General features: G+C 45.7%; 1 protein-coding gene across 6 annotated transcripts in view; it reads right to left on the reverse strand.

The window, feature by feature from the left end:
• Positions 1 to 1,460: 1,460 nt before the first annotated feature.
• Positions 1,461 to 22,721, reverse strand: part of AMBRA1 (autophagy and beclin 1 regulator 1) — a 97,689-nt gene continuing 76,428 nt past the window's right edge. For 3 of the 6 annotated variants that reach the window (XM_069965353.1, XM_069965354.1, XM_069965355.1), the window contains 5 exons: positions 15,935 to 16,074; positions 8,328 to 8,417; positions 7,866 to 8,056; positions 6,184 to 6,294; positions 1,461 to 3,884 (listed from right to left, as the gene is read on the reverse strand). In XM_069965353.1, coding sequence (XP_069821454.1) covers positions 3,514 to 3,884; positions 6,184 to 6,294; positions 7,866 to 8,056; positions 8,328 to 8,417; positions 15,935 to 16,074 — 903 coding nt within the window. In that variant the 3' untranslated portion in view covers positions 1,461 to 3,513. Of the gene's footprint in view, positions 3,926 to 6,132; positions 6,295 to 7,865; positions 8,057 to 8,327; positions 8,418 to 15,934; positions 16,075 to 22,721 lie in introns of all 6 variants that reach the window. The other 3 variants (XM_069965356.1, XM_069965357.1, XM_069965358.1) reach the window with 3 other exon arrangements.

Raw genomic sequence — 22,721 nt, forward strand, 5'->3', positions numbered from 1 at the left:
TCAAACTCGCAGTCCTACAGCTATAGCAAGACTACAAATCCCATGCCTGGACAGCAAAAGCTTTGGGCTGCCCAGGCATGATGGGAATTGTAGTTTTGCAACAGCTGGGGGGCTATGAGTTTAATACCCGTTTTTGGTGTTCCAACCACCTCTGGCTGCTGCAAACAGGCCGCAGGGGGCCTGCGAAGCCATTAGGGGAGATGGGAACACCCCGTTGAGATGTGCGCTGTACAACATCTTTAAAGGGGTTGGCCACTTTATAGTAAAATTGTTTTGTGTGTAGCATAAGTACTTACAGCACTTACTGACAGCAGGTCCCTGTGTACCTCATAGAGCTAAAATCAGACTACCCTCCTCCAGGCTGTGCTGCCCTGCTCTGTTGTGAGTCTGTCTATAAGATGGCTGACGTGAAGGAGCATGTGACCGTGCCCCCCCCCCCAGTATCCTCCATATGCATATACAGGCTCAGTGATGGAAACTTGGGGGGGGGGGGGGGGGGCGTATCAGGGTCACATGCTCCTCCATAGTCGGTCATCTTAAGGACAGACTCACCACAGAGCTGGGCAGTACAGTCTATAGGAGTGGCCAAATCTTTCACAAAGGAGGATCTGAGGAAGTTAAGGCGTGCATTCTTTTTTGCAGATGACGAGCGACCCTTATGGTGCGTTTACACAAAAAGATTATCTGACAGATGGATTTGAAAAGAGCAGAAATCCAGGCTTTCCTTTATGACCTGATCTCTGTTTATAGTCTGTTCCTGGTTTTGGCTTCAAATCTTTGGCAGATAATCTGTCAGATAATCTTTCTGTGTAAACGCACCATTAGAGCAGCGGCTAGCTTTTGCCCAGACAAATTTCATACCCATGCCAGCTGCACAGTCGGCCACCTTAGGTTTGTCACTTTACGTGCCTGTGTGAACAGGAACCTGATGAGAATGTAAATAATACTAAGTAGCAGCAATTAAACGCTCATTGCTCCATCTGATCTCATGCGCCTCTGGGATAGAACAAGACTTGTTTAGAGAGATTTTGGCTTTAATGTTAACCGGCAGAAAAGAGGATGATGAAAGCGTTATCTTATAAATCTTCTGCCAAACCCAGAGCACATAGTTGTTGTGACGGAGGGTTACAGCCGCCTCGATCTGTCGCCCTCATTCTGCCAGATGTCTCAGCGGAGACCAATTACCGAGGCTCAACAGGCCGGCAAACAAGCCAGTATCATGTGGGCCAAAGATGATGTGAAGATCTCCATCAGGAGGACAGAATGGGAAGCCAATTAAAACAAGGCATCTGGTCATGTAACGGCAGAGGGGTGACAAGTGACAGGCCACTGGCGAATCAGGAGCAACACCCACAATCTCTATTTAACCAGAGAGACGCTGGTTTCGGCACACTTTCCATGCAAAAATTAATGCCCCCCCCCCATTTCCCAAATAGCAATAAAACTCAAAACACAGAAAATTCTGTTGGTGTCACAGGGTTTACTGGCGCAATGCTCTGCAGATTCAACAATTGTTACATGAATTGAGTCATGCCCTAAAGGTCACAATGGGTTATTGGAATGATGCTTTTGCACAGCACCTTGAAACAAAAGTGTTACACATAAGAGCAAACCAACCAAGCATTACAGATTACTGGAGCGGCTAAGGCTCTGTAATTCTTATAATGTTACAGCGGGGCACTGGAGTGATGCTCTGCAGTTCTGACTGATACAGGCGATGGATGGTGTGTACAAGGTACTGAAGCAGTGTCCGCCAGTACTCGCTGCTACAGGATACATCGGAATATGCTCTGCCGTTGAGATTAATGATACAACAGGACGTAAAGCAAGGCGCTACAATAGTTACTAGCAATGAAGCTATTACTTTGGGGGGTGGGGGGTGGCAATGCTCTGCGGTATTGTTAAATAAAGCCATGGGAGTACCGGTTGAGCGTAATGTTGGGATATGTGGGCACTGATAGGCGTGCTGTAGCTGCCTCTGCTGGAGGTGAGGATGACAGGATGAGAAGGGACAGCCCCGGGGCAACAGAGGTCCCGACTGTCAGCTAACTGGATATGTGCATCCTGCCAGGCAGCGCTCACAGGCACCCCTTGAGTCCATTGCAGGCAGTGGAGATGGGGGGGTGGGGGAGAGGGAGGAAATAGCAGAGGCTGCATAAATTAAAAACAAAACAAAAAGGGGGGGGGGGGGGGGGGGGAACTAATAGCGGCTTTCATCGGCTTAATGCAATAAACTCAAATGTTTGCTTTAGTATTTCTCATGCAAGAGCTTTTAATATGAAACCCGGCCCCTTCTGTAACATTCACGTTTAATACTGTCAACATCTATTTGCAGCTCAAGAGACACGTGCCTGTCAAAAGTGTGCTAGTGGGTCTAAGCGTCTGGATGAGCTCGCCCAGGTGGCAGACATATGGGAGAACCACTGCCTTGCGGCTGCTGGGGTTGCCCTGGCCACTGCCAATTCGGGTGGAAAAGGGTAAACTCAAGAGCTGCGCTACTGGCCTTTGGCAAGGAGGATGGGGGCTGACAAAATTCAAACAAGGCATAAAGGGGGGTGTGGGTGGGGGGTAGGGAGGTGGGCACACGTCATCCAATATCATCAGACACACAATGCAGACCGATAGGATACAAACAGGGGATAAGGAGCTGGTGTGGACCTGCTCAATTCACAGGTCATTTGCAAAAGGAAAAAAAACTAAGAAAAAAAAACAAACAACACAAGAACAGGTCTGAGAAGTCTAACCGCAGCGTAGTTGTGGACCTATTTGGCAACCCAAAAAAATCAGCTTAGTGGAAAGGCCGATTACGGGGCAAGTGACCATGGCAAGAGAATGACTTGAATGTCCTTACTGGACGCCTCGGTGACGTCACTGCCGGCAAATGTGGTGAACGATCGGATAGTCAGCTGATCATAGAAAGAACAGCGTGACTGGTAGGCCTCACTGCATGAGGTGCAGAGCACCTGGACACACATGCCTGGTATGGAGGAGAGGCTACGTACAGGCCCCAGCCTTCCCTGTAGTGCATGCATCCCTCCTTGAACTTCGGTCAAAGCAAGGAGGGCAGTAACAGTCTCATAGCAGCTCCTCGCAGTTGACAGGGGGAAAGATTAGTGCTAAGTCCCCTGCCACGAACAATAAACCTTTGGAAACAAATAAAAACTAAAATAGGAATTAGAAGGATTCAACTCTTCTTGAAGTTCGCCTTCAAGGGAGCAAAAGGGAAGAGTACAAGACTGAAACCCTTCATAAAAAAAGGGCCTTGGGGAAATGTCTGCTCTCTGGCAGACAAACATGATAGGGAGGAGAAGGGGCAGTGTGAGAAAGGCCAGCTGCAATTTTATCATCCTAAGCTCTGCACCCCCCTCCACTCACTGGAGGGTAAGGTCTTAAAATAGGATTCCTCTCCAAGTCTATAGCACCATAGTCCACAGCTTGAGAGTCCCCACCTTGAGCAAGTTGTGGGGATCAGTCTTGTCTTTACAGCAGTACCAGGTCGGTATCGCCACGTCTCTACCTCTCCACACCAGGATGGCTGCTGCTGCTCGGTGGCTGCACGCCAAGGTCTTCAGCATTGTTGTTTGCTTGCGGCACAGGCTCTGTGAACAGGGGCCGACCTGGCTGTTGGGGAGAAAGACGTCGTTCCAGCTCTGCTACAGTTTCTCTAGAAGTGGAGGGTTGTGGAGAGCGCGAGGTTGAATTGCGGGATGCAGGGTCGGTTGAGGTTTGTGAGCTACGGTGGATTCGGTGGCTAACGATGATATTATTGCCGAAACCTCCCATTGATGCCATAGTGGTACTCTGCTCCCTTTGGACCACTGCAGTCATCCCTCCTTCTGCCATAAGTCGTTGGATTCTGCTCAGAGCGTCCTCCTGACCCTCTCCTGTCGGACATGAAGGGGCACAGTGTGAGGGAATAGAAGGGCTGTAGCATAATAGAGAGAGAAGGATAAAAAGTGCTGGTATAAGAGGTTATATTCTGAAGACACAATGTAACACGTTTGGGCAAAGGAGTCGTGATTTATTACTAAGAATTAATACAGGGGCAAGGCTTCACCAGTAAGGCCTTATACACACAGCCGTCCGTAGTAAAGCAGATTTGTTAGCTATAATATGCCGCCTTTGTGTAAGAGAGTGCATTAAAGGGCTAGTGCGGCATTTAACATTTATTCACTAAATAACACACATTACAAAGTTATACAACTTTGTAATGTGTGTTATTTAAGTGAATGCCCCCCTTCCCCGTGTCACCCCTGAAGTGTGGTGCAGTATACTTACTCAATTGCTGTCGACCCCGGCCGCCATCTTGGGTGGACGACAGGCTGGAGCGAAGATGACGGCCTCCCGAAGATGGCGGTAGGGGTCGACAGCAATTGAGTAAGTATACTGCACCACACTTCTGGGGTGGGGGGAGCACGTGGAAGTAGGCAATTGACTTAAATAACACGCATTACAAAGTTGTATAACTTTGTAATGTGTGTTATTTAGTGAATAAATGTTAAACGCTGCACTACCCCTTAAGTGAAGATCTATGCCGCCATGTCAAAAAGTGAGCACACAAGGTGGGAGCACTCTCTATATGAACACCAGATCATGAGTCTTTGTGCCAATTGGCCTACTTGGAATATGGAGTATAGAATATTCAGCTAACAGATCTGCTTTAAGACCAAATTTCTCAGCACAATTTTACAGGTCAAATGAGCCAAGCTAATACTACTGCAGGGATCAGGTTTGGGTCATTAGAGCTGTGGTCGATCACATTACGCCTGTCTGTATAAGGCCTAAGGGGGAGATTTATCAAACATGGTGTAAAGTGAAACTGGCTCAGTCGCCCCTAGCAACCAATCAGATTCCACCTTTCATTTTCCAAAGAGTCTGTGAGGAATGAAAGGTGGAATCTGATTGGTTGCTAGGGGCAACTGAGCCAGTTTCACTTTACACCATGCTTGATAAATCTCCCCCTAAGTGTAAACCTCAGAGCTGTCACTATCGTTATAGTCTCTGGGAAAGCAGAGTGACAACCATTAGGGCTGCTAAAGGAACCTACTTTTCAAGAGGCCCAAAAGGGTGAAAAGCAAATATGTGAGGTCACTTCATGCCCACATACAGATATTATGCAGGACTAACTAACCATCTAATGTGTATGGCGGCCTCCAGAGCCTCCCTGACATCCTTTAGTTCACCTGGAGGTGTATGGCAAGGACTTTCTTTCCTCTCCCAATTTAATAGTATTGAATGCTTGAGTCAGATTGTTCGGCATTTGAAGAAGTTAGATGCAGCCCTAGAGAGTCCTGGTAAACATGGACACAGCCTCCCTAGGGCTGCATCCAACTTGTTCAGCTGAATGCCGAATGATCGGATCGAGCATGCTCCAGTTGCGCTCATCACTAGCGAACACCCAACACCCACCCAAGTCAAGGGTGGATATATATGGGGGCCAACAGCATTCTCCGATCTATGGCCAGCTATGCGGCCTCTCTCATAGGAGAGGTAAAAGTAACATTAGTTGTAACCAGAAATAGGTAAGAAAAAAGGTGAATACAATTTTTAAAGGGGTATTCCCATCTCACGTTTTCTCCCATCCATAGATTGTCGGAGGTCTAACTAGAGGGATTCAAAGTTGTCCCCAAAATTATTGGTGCACATTGAGAAATAAATGTAGTGCTAGCCGCACATGCATAGTGTGCACCATTCATTCCAGGGACAATCTGGTTTTTGATCAGGGTCCTGGCAGTTGGACCCCCCTGATCAGCTTGTAATCCCCTATCAATAACAATGTAAGACGGAAATACCGCTTTAAAAGTGGACCTCTCAGCAGTCCTGAGCTCTCCGTTTTAGTGAATACTTGCATTTCCCAGAAAATAACACTGGAACATCTTTTCTTAGAGCTCTCAATGGGGCCGTTCCTGTTATTAATAGCTGGGTATTACAGTATCCGTATCGTACAGACTGGACAATATGACACTATGTAGGGACAGCACCCAACAGGGAGGAATAGTAAAACCAAAGGAACAGCATAGTATAGGCTTCTACAATAAGGCACTCCAGATGTATTTCATGAAACTAAAACAGACAGCATGTCAGCATGGCGGGTTTCCTTTTACCGCAGTGACAGATCAAAATAATATTTACTGGTGTATTTTGGGGGGGCTGGGTTCTCTTTCAGCTATTCAATCGTCCCACCTGAGCCGGACACTTCGGCAGACTCTGGATTTCCTTCTTGAGGCTCTGCAGTTGTTGTGCCCTCAGAGGTGCTGCTGCTGGACTGTGCTCCTTGGTCACTGCTGGAGCCGGCTGGAAAGGACAGAATGAAAATAAGCACGGATGAAAAGCTGGATATATAGGAGAATTTACTGAACGCTGCACTACATTTACACCTCCTTCTGAAACTCAGCTGACTCTGTAGGGCGCCATTAGGAAATGTTGGCATCCATTCACCAGTCTCTCCTTATACCCACAGATTTCTGACTCTGACTCTGATCCGCTCTGCAAATTATGGTTTCAATGGTGTTTAGAGCAGAAACATATGACATAGAGAACAGGGTCAATGATACTAAAACAGAACACTGGTCTGGGATATGGGCAGTAGGCGGTTAAGGGGTTAACAGGGTAAATCAATCTTAAAATCACTGAAGAGTGGTACCTCGGTTTAAGAGTAACTTTTTTTTTTAAGAGTAACAGTTTTTCAAAATTGTAACTTTGTTTAAGAGCATTGCTTTGGTTTAAGAGCTCCCTGTACTAGGTGGGAGTGGGGGAGGGGTATGGTCTGCACAGGGTGGTCTACAGCACTGTACTCTGACCCAGCAAGTCTCCCTCCCCTTCCAAATCATAGGAGATCCACTTCAGGCTGGGGCTTACATCAGGGGACAGGACTGTGGAGGTAATCTCTTCATAGCTGTAACCCCTCTCTCCCTGAACAGAGTGTGCTGCATGTATGAGCCCACATTTGTCCTGCTCATTCCTCCGTGCACCCTGCAGTCTCTGTCAGCCCTTGTGTTTCCCATCCTCTGCATTCCTGCTATAATGTGCCTGCACTTACACTCAGTTATACACACTGCTGCTAAAATGTGCCTACACTCACACTCAGCTATACACATTGCTATAATGTGCCTGCCCCACACATTTAGTTATACACACTGCTGTATAGAAAAGTTTCTGTCTATCCTCCTGCACAGCTCTGAGATTCTCACTTCCTGATTGGTCCATGCTGAACACCCGGTCCTTCCCCATTGCTGTCATGTGACCACACAGACCTGACAGGTGCCCTGCTTCTCTATTCTAGCCTGTTGTACTACACTACTGCATTATGGGGATCTGCAGCTCCATCCTGTATCTACAAACTGCTGCTGTTTTTTCAGGTTTAAGGTTCATGCACATACTATACATTTTACTCCACATGCTGATTGCTATACTGTACAGTAACTGATATGACATTCAGCTTTTTCTAAATGTTTGTTTCATTAGTTTTACATGTTATTCAGAATAAAAAAAAATGTGGGTGGGGAACCAATTGTCTGCATTTCAATTATTTCTTATGGAAAAGTTTGCTTTGGTTTAAGAACGGATTTGGATTACAAGCTCTGTCCCGGAACGAATTATGCTCGGAATCCAAGGCAGCACTGTATGTAAAAGTTCTAGAATATAGATTTTTTTCAGGACCATCAACTCCACTACCAGAAAATGCAAGAAGCTGATTTCACTATATAACAAATCATGCAACTTTCTTATAAAATGTCCACAAATGGGCATCTGGCTTGGCTACTGTCTCTGGTCACGTCTTGAGGCTCTTCTATGGGTTGAACAATCACTGTCAGGCTAGCTAACAATATGTGTTAGAGGCTGTGTAACAATGGGAAACATCTTACCTTCAGCATTTGGTGCGGCAGGCCGGGTCTCTGGTACCTCTCTCTCAGTCTGTGTCTCTGCATTCTGTAACTGCGGGGCGGGGGTCTGGGTGCCCTGTGATGTCACAGAGGTGCTCGGATTTCGAGGCTGGAGACCAATGGCATTCATTAGACCCATTTCTCGGTCTGATCTCCAGGAGGCACGGCTGGTCCTGAGAAGAGAATATCAAAACGTGACTCTTTATATAAATCCCTCTAATCTAGCCATGACCGAATAAGCTTATATGATCAAAGGGACCAGCCACATTCTCAACCATCTTTTACTGTATTGTTCCAACGCACCATAAATGAAAAAAAGAAGCAACTTTGTCTTGTGTCATTCTCTGTCTACAGCTACTATGTAGTTCTATGAACCCGTAAAAGACTATGCAAAGTTGCTTTGTTTTCATTTTAGATGTAAGTTATCACATCAGATCCTCTTACCCAGGTCTCTCAGTGGTTCGAGTAGTGTTATGCTGGAGAATAGCTTCATTCATTTGCTCCCAAAACTGGTCACAGACATTGTCGAATGCCCTGAAAGCACACAATATCAATGTGTTTAGCTATACAAAAAGACAAAAAGCTATAAAATAAAGGTCAAACACTATAAAGCATTGCACAGCATCACCTGGACATAACGCTATTGAGTCAATGTGTGTACATGAGATATAAGGACACCAGATTCGGATATAAGGACACCTTCCCACAATTTCTTAGTGGTGCAGCCTTAGGCTTTGGGCCTGTAACCTCAATGGTCACACTGAGAATAAGGAGAATATGTTAGTCAATGGGGGTTACAAAGCTCTTTATGACGACCCAGCACCCTGCCGCATCACTACCATGTCTGATGTCTCCAATCATAAGGGACACATACTGTAATAGCAGACTGGAGCGGCACAATCCCTGCCATTGCTCTGCGGTCTACAGTAAGTGACATGTAACATAAGCCTGAGATGCGGCATCTTCTCATCATGACACCAGCAGACCGTATGCTTAGGGGAAAAAAAAAAGAAAATTGCATTGTTTGGTCTGAACGTGGCATTTTTGTACTGAGAACAAAGCGTATCCTCCGCTGGTTGCTAAGCAATGGCCCCGATGCCAATGAGAGTTGTGATTAAAGAATACGCTTTTTGGCAAGCCTTCCTCTTCCACATCTGATCAAGTTGCAATTATGTATCAAATCCCGCTTGACTCTCATTTAACACAATTAAGAAATAAATTGCAGCACAGAAGTTAAAGTTCTCTGCCTCGCCAGTTAAAGAGACAGCGAACCTAGAAATCAGAGAAAACATGGGGCTGGCCTCCAGCTCCTTTAAGAAAAAGGCCCCTCCTTCTCCCCGCATCAGGTCCTTTTAATTTTTAGGCAATTGTTTAACTGTGGTATTTCTTGTTTCTGATGTTAACTGTCTGCTTTGTTGTCTTCATTGCCCAACTTCCATCTAATGTACCTCCTGTGATGGATATTAATGTTTCTGCTGTACACCCTAGCTGGGAATTCCCCACGGCAATGAAGGCATTTTTAAGGTTTAGAAAAACATTGATGCTTTTTTTTCCCAGTAACAGCGCCACTATTGTCCCCAATGTGGGCGTGTTATTGCAGCTCCCTTCCAATGAAGTGAATGTAAGCAATCCGTAATACATCACACAAACTGAGGGCAGGTGTGGCGCTGTTTATGGAAGAAAGCAGTATCTTTTTCTAATCCTGGATACCTATTTTGAAGCGGTTGTCTACTTTCTAAACTCAACTCACTGCACTACACTATGACAAACCTTACAACAGGATTGCATTTTCAAAAAAGTCCAGAAGCTGCAGCAGCCGGCAGGGGCGAAACTATTTAAATGTACTAACCTACCTCTCCCTGCATCCACCAGGCTCCAGGGTCTCCGGAGCTGACAAGTCACGACCCGCGGCTCATGGACTGGCCACTCAGTGACTGGAGTTGGACGCTACTTCAGTCACTGATTGGCTGGGCTAGCCAGTTCATCCTACCGCAGGTACAGGTAGAGGTAAGTTAGTATCAATTTCCCCCCTGCTGGATTGTATAGTGCGCCAGACTTCTCCTTTAAGACTTCAGCCCTTTACAAACACATTGGGATATCTCCAGGGATTATCTCACCCACACCAATGCATGCCTACAATCAAATTACCTTTGGTTCTCTGTGCTCGGTGACATCTCTGGAAGCCACTTGGGGAGCACAACAATGTATCTGAAAAGGTTCTTGTTAATCAGGGATATTGAGCAACAGATCAATAACCACAGGAAGCGATAAGCTAATGGTGCTAAAAACCATGAAACCTGATTTGGAAGAAATCACGCAGACCTCATAATATTACACTGACATACGCGGCTCATTAGCGGCCAGGCCTCGCGTGTCCCCTGGGGGTCAGTGTGACGCCCTTGGAGAAATAGCCAATATCCCCGACATACACGATCCATGCTGACTGCTCAATGCTTTGACAGAAGGGGAAGGAAGAGACTGTAGGCATCACTCTGCCTAAGGGCCATTTACAGAAATTATTGTCAGATACCTGTCTCTTATAGGAAATCTTTGGAACAGCAAATCTGATGGGTGTTTCTGCTTGCTCTTTACCTTTATGTCTTATCTCCTTGCTATCTCGCAGTCGTTCTTACAGCTTGCACCATAAGAACAACGTGGGTTGGACAAAGTAACTCCCCTATTTTTCCATACAGCCGTCATCACAGGTATGGCCCCCATTTTCCTCTCATAGTTTATAAAGCTGTTAATTTATAAACTTTATTACAATCTTAAAATGTCACTGTCATTTTATTTTATTTTTAAGAAACTTTGTAATTTATGTGGCATGTGATGAGGGCAGATTACCGGGGTCCATGGCGGAGGCTGTAGTGGTCCTTATTCCCAAACCAGGGCAGGATAACACGCAAAAGGAATCGTATAGGCCCATCTCTTTGTTATGCACTGATATTAAACTGACAGCTAAGGTGCTGGCGAACAGACTTCTCACAGTTATTTCTCATCTAATTCACCCCAACCAAACTGGGTTTATGCCAGGAAAATCTACAGCTGAGAATATTAGAAGATTATATCTTAACCCGCAGGCTTCCGGGGAGGGGGAAGATGGGGCTAGGGCTATTCTCTCACTCGACGCTGCCAAGGCTTTTGACAGCGTTGAGTGGAGATACTTGTTGTGTGTCCTTTTGCAGATGGGGTTTGGCCCTAAATACCTGGGGTGGATTCGTCTCCTATATACCATGCCTACGGCCCGACTTCGGGTTAATGGCCTACTCTTGGAGGCTTTCCCGCTGGCCAGGGGAACCAGGCAGGGCTGCCCCCTGTCACCTTTTTTGTTTGCCCTGGCCATTGAGTCATTGGCAGTGATGGTCAGGACCTCCCCTAATATAGTAGGATTTAAACATGGGGCCTTAGAAGACCGCATTGCATTATATGCGGACGACATGCTATTATTTGTCGGAAAGGTAGAGACATCCCTGCCAGCTATAATGGATATGCTTGGGGGCTTTGGGAAATACTCTGGGCTCCTTATTAATTGGAATAAATCAGTGCTCCTGCCATTGGACCCCCTTCCTGATCTGCCGTTGCTACAGCTGCATTGTATACCGATAGTGCAGCAATTTAAATATCTAGGTATCCAAATACATCCCAATCTTTCTAAGTATTTGGCGCTGAACCTGACTCCTCTACTGGCCAGGGCACAAGCAAAGGTAAAGGTGTGGAGAAAATTGCCTCTTTCGTTAGTGGGCAGGGCGAACCTGGCCAAGATGATCCTCATGCCACAGTTTTTATATATCCTTTATAATGCACCTATATGGGTACCAAAAATATATTTTAAGAAAATCCAATCACTCTTTAGAGAGCTAATTTGGGACGGTCGGAGTGCAAGGATCAGGTTGGATACGCTGCAGAGGGGAAAAGAGGACGGAGGATTGGCTGTCCCAAACCCGTATTTGTATTACTTGTCCGCTCAGCTGCAGTAGATGAGGGGGTGGGACGCGCTGTACAGACTGGGACCGAATGGGAGGTTGATCCATTGTATGTCTGGGGGAATGTTGCCCATCCACCTTCTAGAAATAGCAGCGCAGACTAGGCCGCCAGATGTCCTGGTTATTACTCCAATGCTGTGTAACGTATGGGATAAGATCAAACAGCTTCTTGGGTGTGGGGGTCATACTGAATATACGCCTCTGTGGAACAATCCAGATTTTGTTGGAGGGGAGTAGTGAATGGGAAAGCAGAGGTGTGTGCAGGGTGTCGCAGCTATATAAGGAAGGTATCTTTAAGTCTTTTGCTATGTTACAGGAAGAATTTCAGATACACCAAGTAATGTTCTATAGACATCTGCAGCTGCGGCATGCCATTGCAGCTCAATTTGCCACACCACCGCGGATTGCGACATGTATTGTTCTCCGCTCAGTGTTGACTGCAGAGGACTCAAGGGGTCTTATATAATTTATTTATCAACATCTATTGTCCGCATTCCATGCTGATAAACCCCTAACGGTAAAGGCTAAATGGGAGGCAGACGTGGGACCTATTACAGAGGAGCAGTGGACTGGGTTTGGCGCTGACGCCTAAGTTGGCTCTGTCTGAAACACATAGGAAATCACAACTGTTCCTTCTCCATAGAGTCTATCGAACTCCGAAATTTCTATACAATATAGGCCTGAGGCCTGACTCTAAGTGCCCTCGATGTCAGATGGAGGGAGCCCACATAATTCATATTATGTGGAGCTGTACAGAACTGGAGAGATATTGGAAAAGTATGCCATATCGCGATACCCCTTGAGCCCTTGCGGTGCATACTAGGTCTGGTGGGCAGGTCGGCTGAACCCGCTGGAGCGGAATTGGCAATATGCAGAATATTATATCAGGCCCGCAAATTGATAGCCCAGCATTGGTTACAAGCTGAACCCCCTACTCTGGCTGAATTGACCAATAAATTAAATAATATGATACGACTGGAGAAAGGGATATATAAAAAAAGGAAGGAAGGCCATGAAGAAATATGAAACCATTTGGGGCCCATGGGTGGACATTCCTGGTTTGCCGTCCCACTTTCTGAAGCGTAACCCTATGGAAGCTTTTCTTTTGCTGGCTGATCAAAACGTGCGTAATAGGCCTAAATGGACTTGAGGCCTCTAGTGACTTTCTATAATTAGTGCTGCATATTGTAGATGTGCTGGAGAGAATGTTGGTGTGAATGGGGTGTGTGAGTGGGGTCCCCTGCCTGGGGAAGATGCAAATTGATGATCGGGTATGTAACAGAACGTACTGATATATTTATACAAGATATATTTTTGTGATGACTGTGTTTTCTTGTTAAAACATGTGACGGGGAAGGGACATGTAGTCCTAAGGGTTGGGGGGAGGGGGAAGTTGTGGGAGGGAAGGGGTGGAGGGGTTGGGAGGGGTTTGTTGTAAAATTGAAAAATGTTTAATAAAAAATATCTGATTAAAAAAAAAAAGAAACTTTGTAATTTGGTTTATTAGCCGAAAAATGAAGCTCTCCCCCCTGGCTTCATGATTTCCTATGGAGAGGGGATGGGTGGAGGGAGATGAGGCACCAAGACAGGAGAACAAAGTTAATTTACAGCTACATCACCGGGCTATCTCCTCTGAAGTCAGCACTGACCTCTCTAACCTCTAAATACCTCTTTCATGCAGCTCCCCGCTGTGTAATCCTTTGTTCTCTGCTGGCGACTAATCTCCCCCCTCCCCTCTCCATAGAACAGACAGAGCCCGACTGATGTAAAGAAAAAGTCAAGATTTCCTGATAATGAGCAGTGGATGAGAGAGAGGAGGGGGGGACCTGGGGAAAGACTTTTTGAATGCAGATAATGGCATATTTGCCTAATAAACCCATTTACAAAGATTCTTAAAATCGCCTGTACTATTGATCTCTGCAAATATATATATATATATGACAGTGACTCTTTAAGAGTGTGATATGTCATCCATACAGCTACTTCTGTCTGATCTTTGTCCATTAATCTCCAAAGCAGATGATGTCCATTACAACCTCTGTATAGCCATGCATGGGATCACTCTACAGTAATAACCTGTGCACTCACTGACAGTCTTTTTTTTTTCTTTTTTTTTTCAAAGCTTTAGTACCAAACTCCATTCATCATGTGTGAAATAATTCTCCATAAATACATTTTATTTCATGAGAAAAGCAGTTCTGTGTGATCGCTCAGCAGGAGGGAGAGGCAGAACTAAAGGGATATTAAAGATATGAAGACTTCAGTATGAAGGCATCAGCTAAATACTCATCGGAGGTTATAGTGGTTACACCAGCTGACAGTGATATTAGTCAATGGTCAACGGTGACTGCTGTAAGAGACAGAAACTAGGGCAACCCCATCCATTTAGCACACAGAAGGGCAATGCCGCCCTAAACACTTGAAATGTGCGGTATATACACCCGGAGCCCACCCTGCACTTAAAATGCCCTATACTTATGTCGTAGACTAGTGCTTTCTGACCTGTTAATATCTGGAGAACAGCAGGATTAGAGACGACTATCCTTGCAGTCTTTATTGGTTATAAAACAAGGTTGGGAACTGTTCTCTGTCCTGCCAACCTCTAGTGACAGATCTCCCTATACCTCAATGGCAAAGGATCTATCTCTTGAATGTTGGTGGTGGTTCCCTTTAATAAACATCTCATCCGATCAAGATGCCATTAGGTTTTTCAGAACAATTTATCAAAATCCGTTTATGATCTAGATTTAGAGGGGTATTCCACTCAAACATAAGTTCACATATTGCAGCCCATGGTGAGAAAATACAGTGTTTGTACTACCCTAGTGTCCCCCTATGGCATGTCCGGTCCCGGCCTCCAGAGATGGACTCATCTGGGGGTGAAAGTCTATTCAGCCAGTCAATGCCGGTGGTGCTGCCCCGTCTCAGCCAGTGATTGGCTCCAACCCCTCTTCATAGAGTGTATAGTCCGCCAGCTATCAGCAGTCGGGTTCTCACGTTTAGTGATGGGCTGCTGCAATTGTGCAGCTCTCCGCCATTTACCTCTTTAATACTGCATTTAAATGTCAGTGACAGGAGCGGAGCACTGTACAATTGGGACCCCCGCAGTGTGTTTGTGGGGGTCACGATTGTTTGCTTGACTGTGAGTGGTAAAACTATTTACATCAGCAATCTTCTCAGAGTCTTATAGACTTAGGCAGACTCTATGGTAGACCGCCGTTAACACTGATCAATGCTATGCTATGCCACAAAATTGATCAGTACTGCAATCTAATGAGTCCCCTAGAACGACTTGGAAAGTGTAAAATAAATTAAAAACCTTAATTAGTAACATAAGGTTGCTCTGAAACTGATTGTTTGGAGAGGGCCTGAGTGGAACACCCCTTTAAGGCCAAAAAAGGCGGCAGAGGCAAAGGGTTAAGAAGCAGCAGCAGTTTGGAAGACTTTATAGAACAGTAGTGACCAGTCTAAAGAGAAGTAAAGCAAGCCCTGTGGCAAGTTAGCTTGTGCAACCTCTGCTCTCTGAACTCATCCCCCCTCCGCGCTCTATAGACTTGTATGGTAACCTCATCTGAGCTGCTAGTTTGGCTTTTAAACACAAGGTAAAAATATTTAGTGGGGGAACAGGGTCCAGAAGGAAAGAAGCATTTTTCTTCAATTAGATATATTCCATAGCTTCTTGCATCACTTTTACTATTGGATTATGGCAAATTTATATAAACCACAATGACTATTCAAATACAGCAGTGCATTAATATAAAGACAACAACCCCCCCCCCCCCCCCCCCCCCCAGTGTAATGATATCTTTGCCCTGTTGGTGACATGCCAGGCTTGATTCTAATGGAGGTGCGTGATACAGAGGGAATACTGTCACACTGGAGGCAAGCGGGCCTACCTCTAGTGCATTTCCAGTGCACAAGAAGAGAGCGGGAACTGGGTGGGGTTTTCAAAAAAAGGACAGTTCCACTGGGATTACCACGCTGGCACCAACAGGGTAATGTAAAAATAAAAAACTGTTATACCTGATGGTACATCCGCTTTAAGCTTAAAAAATTGCCAATACTTACTCTGGTCTACAGATCACCAGATCCCCCTTGTTGGTACCATAAGCTAATCCCAGGCCAGGCTCAGGTAGCCAACGAGCTGAATTGATGCTGACGTGTCTCCGCTGGTCTGCAGGCATGGGATATAGCACATTGAAGACACGCTACATAAAAGAAGAAAAAAAATAATTAGTACAATGTCTATACTGTTACTATAAACACTGCGCTTACTATACGCCTTGCCGGCAGGCCAAGTGGCAACCAGCATGGCTGACACTACAGTTCCCAGATAGCCACTCAGCTTCATAGAATCCACCTAGAGGCTTATCCTGATAGATCTGCAGCTCCGAAGCCCAGGACAGCTGGCTAACTGATCTATGAAAGCTCTAATAAGGTTCATTTTGGTCACCAAGCTTTCCCATAAAGAGATTAATGTGACAGAAGACGATGATTCCATTTTGTCAGCTGGAAATTCCCTTGAAAACATCACAACCCTGTAAAAATAATAGGTTTCCATCAAGGTCACAGGCTTAGTAAGGGGCTGATAATCCCTGTGGGAGTGGTGAGTGGAGAGTAAAATGGCGATCCTCCCACACCACCAAGTGTCACTGCTCCTGCGTTATCTGTCTTAGGATGCAGGGATTGGAGGCAATGTGGCAATGACAGATAAGCCATTAAGGCCTCATAAAGACAGATCAATAGTAGCAATAGGATACTGGAATCCGGTGTATGTACTTTAGTCTTAAGACATTTATTGACACACAGTGATTCTAAGTGACAGGGGGTCTCCCTTGCAATTACGATACAATGACAACCCCTAGCCTACAAACAACCCTTCACCTGTCTAGCTCAAACTATATATGTCTTAAAGCACAAGATTGATGCCCCCCCCCAATTCATATTACAGTGGATTGTATCAGACTGTACAGTGGACAAATCAGCTGTCAGGAGCGGGTACAGGGCGGGCGATCAGCTGATCATACAAAGTGCCAAATACATAGATGGGTTGTCTCTAATAAAACCAAAAGTGTGATGGCTATCACACCTTGTCCTGATGCATGCTACAATCCGATTGTTCGGCATTTGATTAGCGGTGGCTAAAGAAATTAGATGCAGCCCTAGAGACTCTGGGTAAATATGGATACAGTCATAGGCCATAACCAGGTTTTCCCAGACTCCCTAGGGCTACATCCAACTTCAAATGCCGAACAACTGGATGCTCGAGTTGTGCTCATCTCTATTGGAGATATGTAAAAAGATAGCTTAGATGGGTGTCCATGATGTCAAATGCTGCAGTAAAGAGGTTGCAGTTCTCTATCTACAATCGTGGCATGCCATTCAGTGACACTGCTGTAGCCTGAAGATATGGACATCAGTAACCTTCCATTAACTTATCAGGGGGTAAAAATGACAGTGTTTTAGGAGCACAGTTCCTTTAGTGCTGTAATGGCAGTCTGTGTTCCCAAACCCTTTTTTTCAAATGGGACATTGTATGACTACAAGTGGTATCAGTAACATGATGTAAAAGAGCTTCCAGACGTGAAACAGCTGTAATCTCCTATGTGTGCACAGAGCAGTACAGCAGTACATACTTACCTAGTGCGCTGCTGCTGTGATCCGGGATGCTTTTCTCTGGCTCCCACGTCCAGCTGCTGTATCTTCGGACTGCCGCCTCCTCAGAATGATTGACAGTCGGAAAAGGTGGGGCCTGAAGACACAGTGGCTGGACAGGAAAGCTGAAAAAAATGCGGGATCACAGCAGCAGGGCACTAGGTAAGTATGCACTGCTGTGTGATCTGGCAACTGACAGCACAGATATATGTATATGTATGTGGTCATGGCTGCATGGACAATATATGGCAGCTTGATTTCTTGTGCTATTTAAAGGCACTGCAAATGAGAGCTGATTTCGCTGCGGCCGCCCATGGCCGAGAAACTTACTAATGTAAAAGGGCCCTTAATCCCACATTGGTCCACATCCAGCGATCATCTGATGAATGAGTAAATGCATGTCTAAACAGGAATGATGTAGGAGAAGGGATCCAGTGATCACAGAATAATGTGCCAAAATAAAGGAAACCAAGGTGATATCTATTATGCATCAATGGGCTTTGCTGTATAATAAAGCCATGATGCCTATGGCCTCACTGTTCATCCAAAATATACCAAGAGTATATTTTATACAGGTGGGGCCGAACTCCATCCTGGTGAGTTTTACTTAGTGGATGTTTTCCTAAAGCTGTTATTTCGAGCTGCCGACTGTGACGGCCTTCAGCCTGTAACCTGTGTGCTTCTCAGTAGACAAGCTCCCCGGAGAGCATTCAGAATCCCATTGCCAATAAAAGTCTATTCACACAGCGCTACTGCTGAGGTCCCTGTGTCATTATTACCGGGGAAGCAGCTTTTAATCGCATGACACCGTTGTACAGAAAATTAACAAGATGGAGCCTGGAGAAGAACTAATCAGCAGTGACGGCCTGAGCAATAATCCTTCTCCGCAGAACATCCCGCCGGCAGTCTTCTCTTCTTCACAGACACTGCACACCCAAATCCTGGCCTGCAGCATCCCCTTAAACCCTGTTCCTGATGCCAGCCCAATCATATCTCTATCACTGCACCTTGGTGTGTGCCCTGCAGCACTCGCAGCTATTCTGGATGAGCACCCACCCACACAGCACCTACAACTGCCTGTAATGCTCCCCACTCTACACAGTTGCCATACTCTCTCCCCCCCAGATTATTATTCAGCTGACCCAGACAGGATGAACAGATGCTTCAGATCTAGCAAATGAACCAGGATGGCTATTAATACTACAGACCTAAATGTGGCTTCTCCCAGTTCTCTGCCTTATCTAGCAGGAGGTTAGATGTAAAACTTACACCTAAAATATGTGATAGACGCGGGGGTAGGGATGAGCAAATTTACAGTACCAGCGGCTTTGCCTGGGACTGGATACAGCTTTTCCAGGTACCTGGAGCAGAGCGTCACAGAAATCAAAGACAGCCGACTGACAAGCAGAAGGCAGAGCTAAGCGAAGCACTTCACTAGTACTGTAAATATCAAACATTCTGAATTATCAAGGGGCTATTTCCAGATCAAAAGTTTTGCTTTATCCACAGGATACATCACCTGGTCCCTGCTCCGGCTATCTTCGGAGCTCCCAGCACATCCCGCTTGTCTTAACCAGTGCGCTGCGGCGGGGCATGTGAAGACGCCAGGAGCCCCGAAGCAAGCCGAAGCGGGGACCAGGTGATTTATACGCTCCGGTGGCCGGGGGTTAATGGGGCGGGCTGCTGACAAACTCACAGCGGGATGTCCATCCTGCTGCAAGTTAGTCTGGCCATAAAGTGTATAAAGTGCAGGGATCCGCAGCGAGAAACCTGCTGTGGATCCGCCCAGTGTGTTTGTACCCTAAATAAAAAGTGTGTCAGCGCACATATAAAAGACTAGTGCTCGGTTCATTTGCTTTGAGGCCTCCAGAGCCAAGTTCCGCCTATGTGCTGCTGTTCCATTCACTCAGGGGACAACAACCTCTACTTTCCAGCTCGATGGGAGTCCCAGCAGTCAGATTCCACAGATCAGATTGTCATCCCCTATTCTGCACATAGGGGATAACCCCTTTAAAGTATATACTGTAAATGCAATTAATGGCACAGTACCTTTCTATAAAAAGGTGGGCTTTGGTCATGATAATCCCCAGTCAGACAGCTGTCTGGCTTTGGCTTAAAGCAGTTGTACAGGAAAAATTAATAGTTAGCCATGCTGCTGCGGGAGACATGTCAGTAATGTATACTTACCTGTCCTGCTCCCCTGCTGCTGCCAGTTCCTGGGCCACCCACTCTGCGCCACTGTCAGCGTTTTGAAAATATCTTCATGCCACTTCCATAAGAACTAGCCGCTCTATGCTGCCCGGCCATTTACTATGGGAATGCAACGTCACTGGATGTTATGCAAAGACTGAATGCAGGAATAAAAGCTTTGCAGTCTGTAAATCCTACACAAAACATCTGTCCCAGGTGTTACCTTATGGCAAACCCCAAGATCTGCCCCGATAATCCATGTTAGCTGCCACAGATTATGTGTTATTAGTAGAGATCTGATACGGAGCTAATCCTCTAAAGAGACCACAGACAATCCTATTATGAACTCTCCAACCATCCTACCTCCTAGGTCTATAAAGGTGAATGTCAGGATGATCTCATGATCAGCTCTCCCCTATATCATAGCGGCATCGCTCCCCACGACGCGCAATATGCCCCTATTATGCAATAAGGAAATCTGGCAGAGAAGGCGGCAGAACACAGGAGCTGATGATTTAATGAGGATTTTGTAATTGTGATAATTCAGGACTAAACGCCAACATGCAAACTAATCCTGGATTAAGTCTGTCACAGAAGGGAAAAAAATAACAAGCTTTCAATGCTGTGACCACATGAATCCACAACTGCAAAGGAAAACCATAAGAAAGTCATGCTGAAGAAAATGGAGCTCATAGCACAAGAAGGGAGGAAACTGCACGTGTAGCTATAGCTGAGCGGCATCTATGGCCCTTAGGCTGGGTTCACACTGCGGTTTTACAGTCTGTTTAACGCATCTGTCTTATGGAAAAAAAAGAGAGATGCAATTGTACACCAACTGTTTGGATCCATTTTTCCACTGACTTTCAGTATAACGGACAACAAAACGCAGCCTAACAGCGATATCGACTGCCTCCCCCTGTATTGAGTCCCCTCATGCCACAGCTCTCACAAGTTGAGACTTCCATAAGACGTCTAAATGTGTTCTGTGGTATCGGCTCCATGACGTCAGTGGCAGATACCGTAAGCTGTGGGTGCAGACGTGTTTCTCCAGCACATCCCACACATGATCGATCAGATTGAGATCTGGGGAATCAGTTTATTATGTTCCTGAGCAACGTCTGCACTGTGGCCGGGGGCCATAATCCTATGGAAAGATGCCGCTGCCATGAAGGTTGGGGGACTTGGTGTGTACAATAGTTTGGTACGTTGTACTTGTCACAGTAACATCCACATGATGAAGATCTCCAGCAGGACATTGCCCATCACACTGCCACTGCCAGCTTGTCTAATTTCCATAGTGCATCCTGGTGCCATGTCTTTCCCAGATAAGTGACACACACAGCCGTTCGCACAGTGTAAGAGACACCGTGATTTATTAGACCAGGCCGTCTTCTGCCATTGCTCAAGGCTTCAGTTCTGATGCTCACATACAGGTTCTTTCGGTGGTATACAGAAGACAGCATGGGCACGCGCACAGTCTGAAGCTAAACAACACCATGTGCTCACCACGCTGCCATGTTCTGTGTGATCTAACATCTTCCTATCATAGGTAGCAAGATCAGGTGTATATATTTTGTGACCCACTCATCCCCCCCATTGATGCAATATCCTGGTAATATATATCCTAGCAATATCCATTGACTTTATTGTCTAAAGTGGGGCTGTCCAAGCATGATGGGAACCATGATGGAGAACCATTTCAGGTGTACAGATCTTCTCACTAAACTATGAGCCTCTGGGGCTTCTGCACCACGCAACAAGTAAATGCTATGGAAAGAAATCCCTGCAAGTCTTATCTAACAGATGTGAGTCCACCTGACAGGCGCGGGGCAGGGAAGGGCATTCTATAGGTCACCATATAAGTGCATCATAAATATATCATAAAGTCTCTATTCATATCCATTCTCATTTGATAGAAAAGGTCACGGTATCTATTGGTGCGGGCATCACTAATAAGCCAAGCCGACAGCTGTTAAGAAATATCAATACAGACATTGAAAGCAACGAGACACAATTACAATGGTGGAATCTCATCTGCTCATTTCGGCCGTCTAGACACAAGTCCGATAATGAGGAGACTATTTCTTGCGACCTACCCCGCAAGTTGCAGAATTACGTCTTATTATTCAATGCCAAAGTTTATTAGCAATGTATGGAAATCTCCATGTAGCTGAAGGTGGCAACAGATCAGATGAAAGGGAAAAGTTTTAGTCTAATGAATAACTGTGTTTGCATTTAAAGGGGAAGTGCTATAAAAGGGTGTGTTCGGAATTGGAAAAACACGGCTACACCTGCCTGCAGGTTGTGTGTCATATTACAGCTTGCCCTCATTTACTTCAATAGAGCTGGACTGCAATACTAAAACAACCCATGAACAGGTATATAGAGTATAGGAAGACTACTATTCAGTGACCCTTCAATGACAGAACACAGTCTGTGGGGCTATACAATAAGGAGAGGGTGTCAGGACCTGAGCACCCACCTTCTGCCAGGTAACTGCATGGCGGGGAATGTAGGCTTGGCGGGGATGATGAGTAAAAACAAGGAAGTGTATTCACGCTCAATATAGCAAAGCGAGGGAGGCTTCAGCCGACATACTTGGCACAAGCTCAGATTCCTATACAAACACAATCGGCCCCCGCATGCTAAGCCCCTACGCTGCCCACCCTGTGTGCCAATGTATTTCTGGCACTGCCATCGTACCCAAGGTCTATGTACAGTGGTATATAACAAATAAAAGCAAACAGCTAGGGCACGAACAGAACATGTTTAAGTTCAGAGCTGTAAAAGAACGGAAAAGAGTTAAAGGGACTGTTCACGGAAAAAAAAAATTTTTTGTTAAATCATCTGGTGCCAGAAAGTGCCTGAGATTTGTAATTTACTTCTATTAATAAATCCTAAGTCTTCCAGTATTTATCAGCTGCTGTATGTCTTGCAGGGAGTGGTGTTCTTTCCAGTCTGGTGAGCAGGAGAGAATTTGCTCCTGTTTTGGACAGTTCCTTACAGGGAC

This window comes from Dendropsophus ebraccatus, chromosome 4 (genome assembly GCF_027789765.1).
Source record: "Dendropsophus ebraccatus isolate aDenEbr1 chromosome 4, aDenEbr1.pat, whole genome shotgun sequence".
Classification (NCBI taxonomy): Eukaryota; Metazoa; Chordata; class Amphibia; order Anura; family Hylidae; genus Dendropsophus; species Dendropsophus ebraccatus.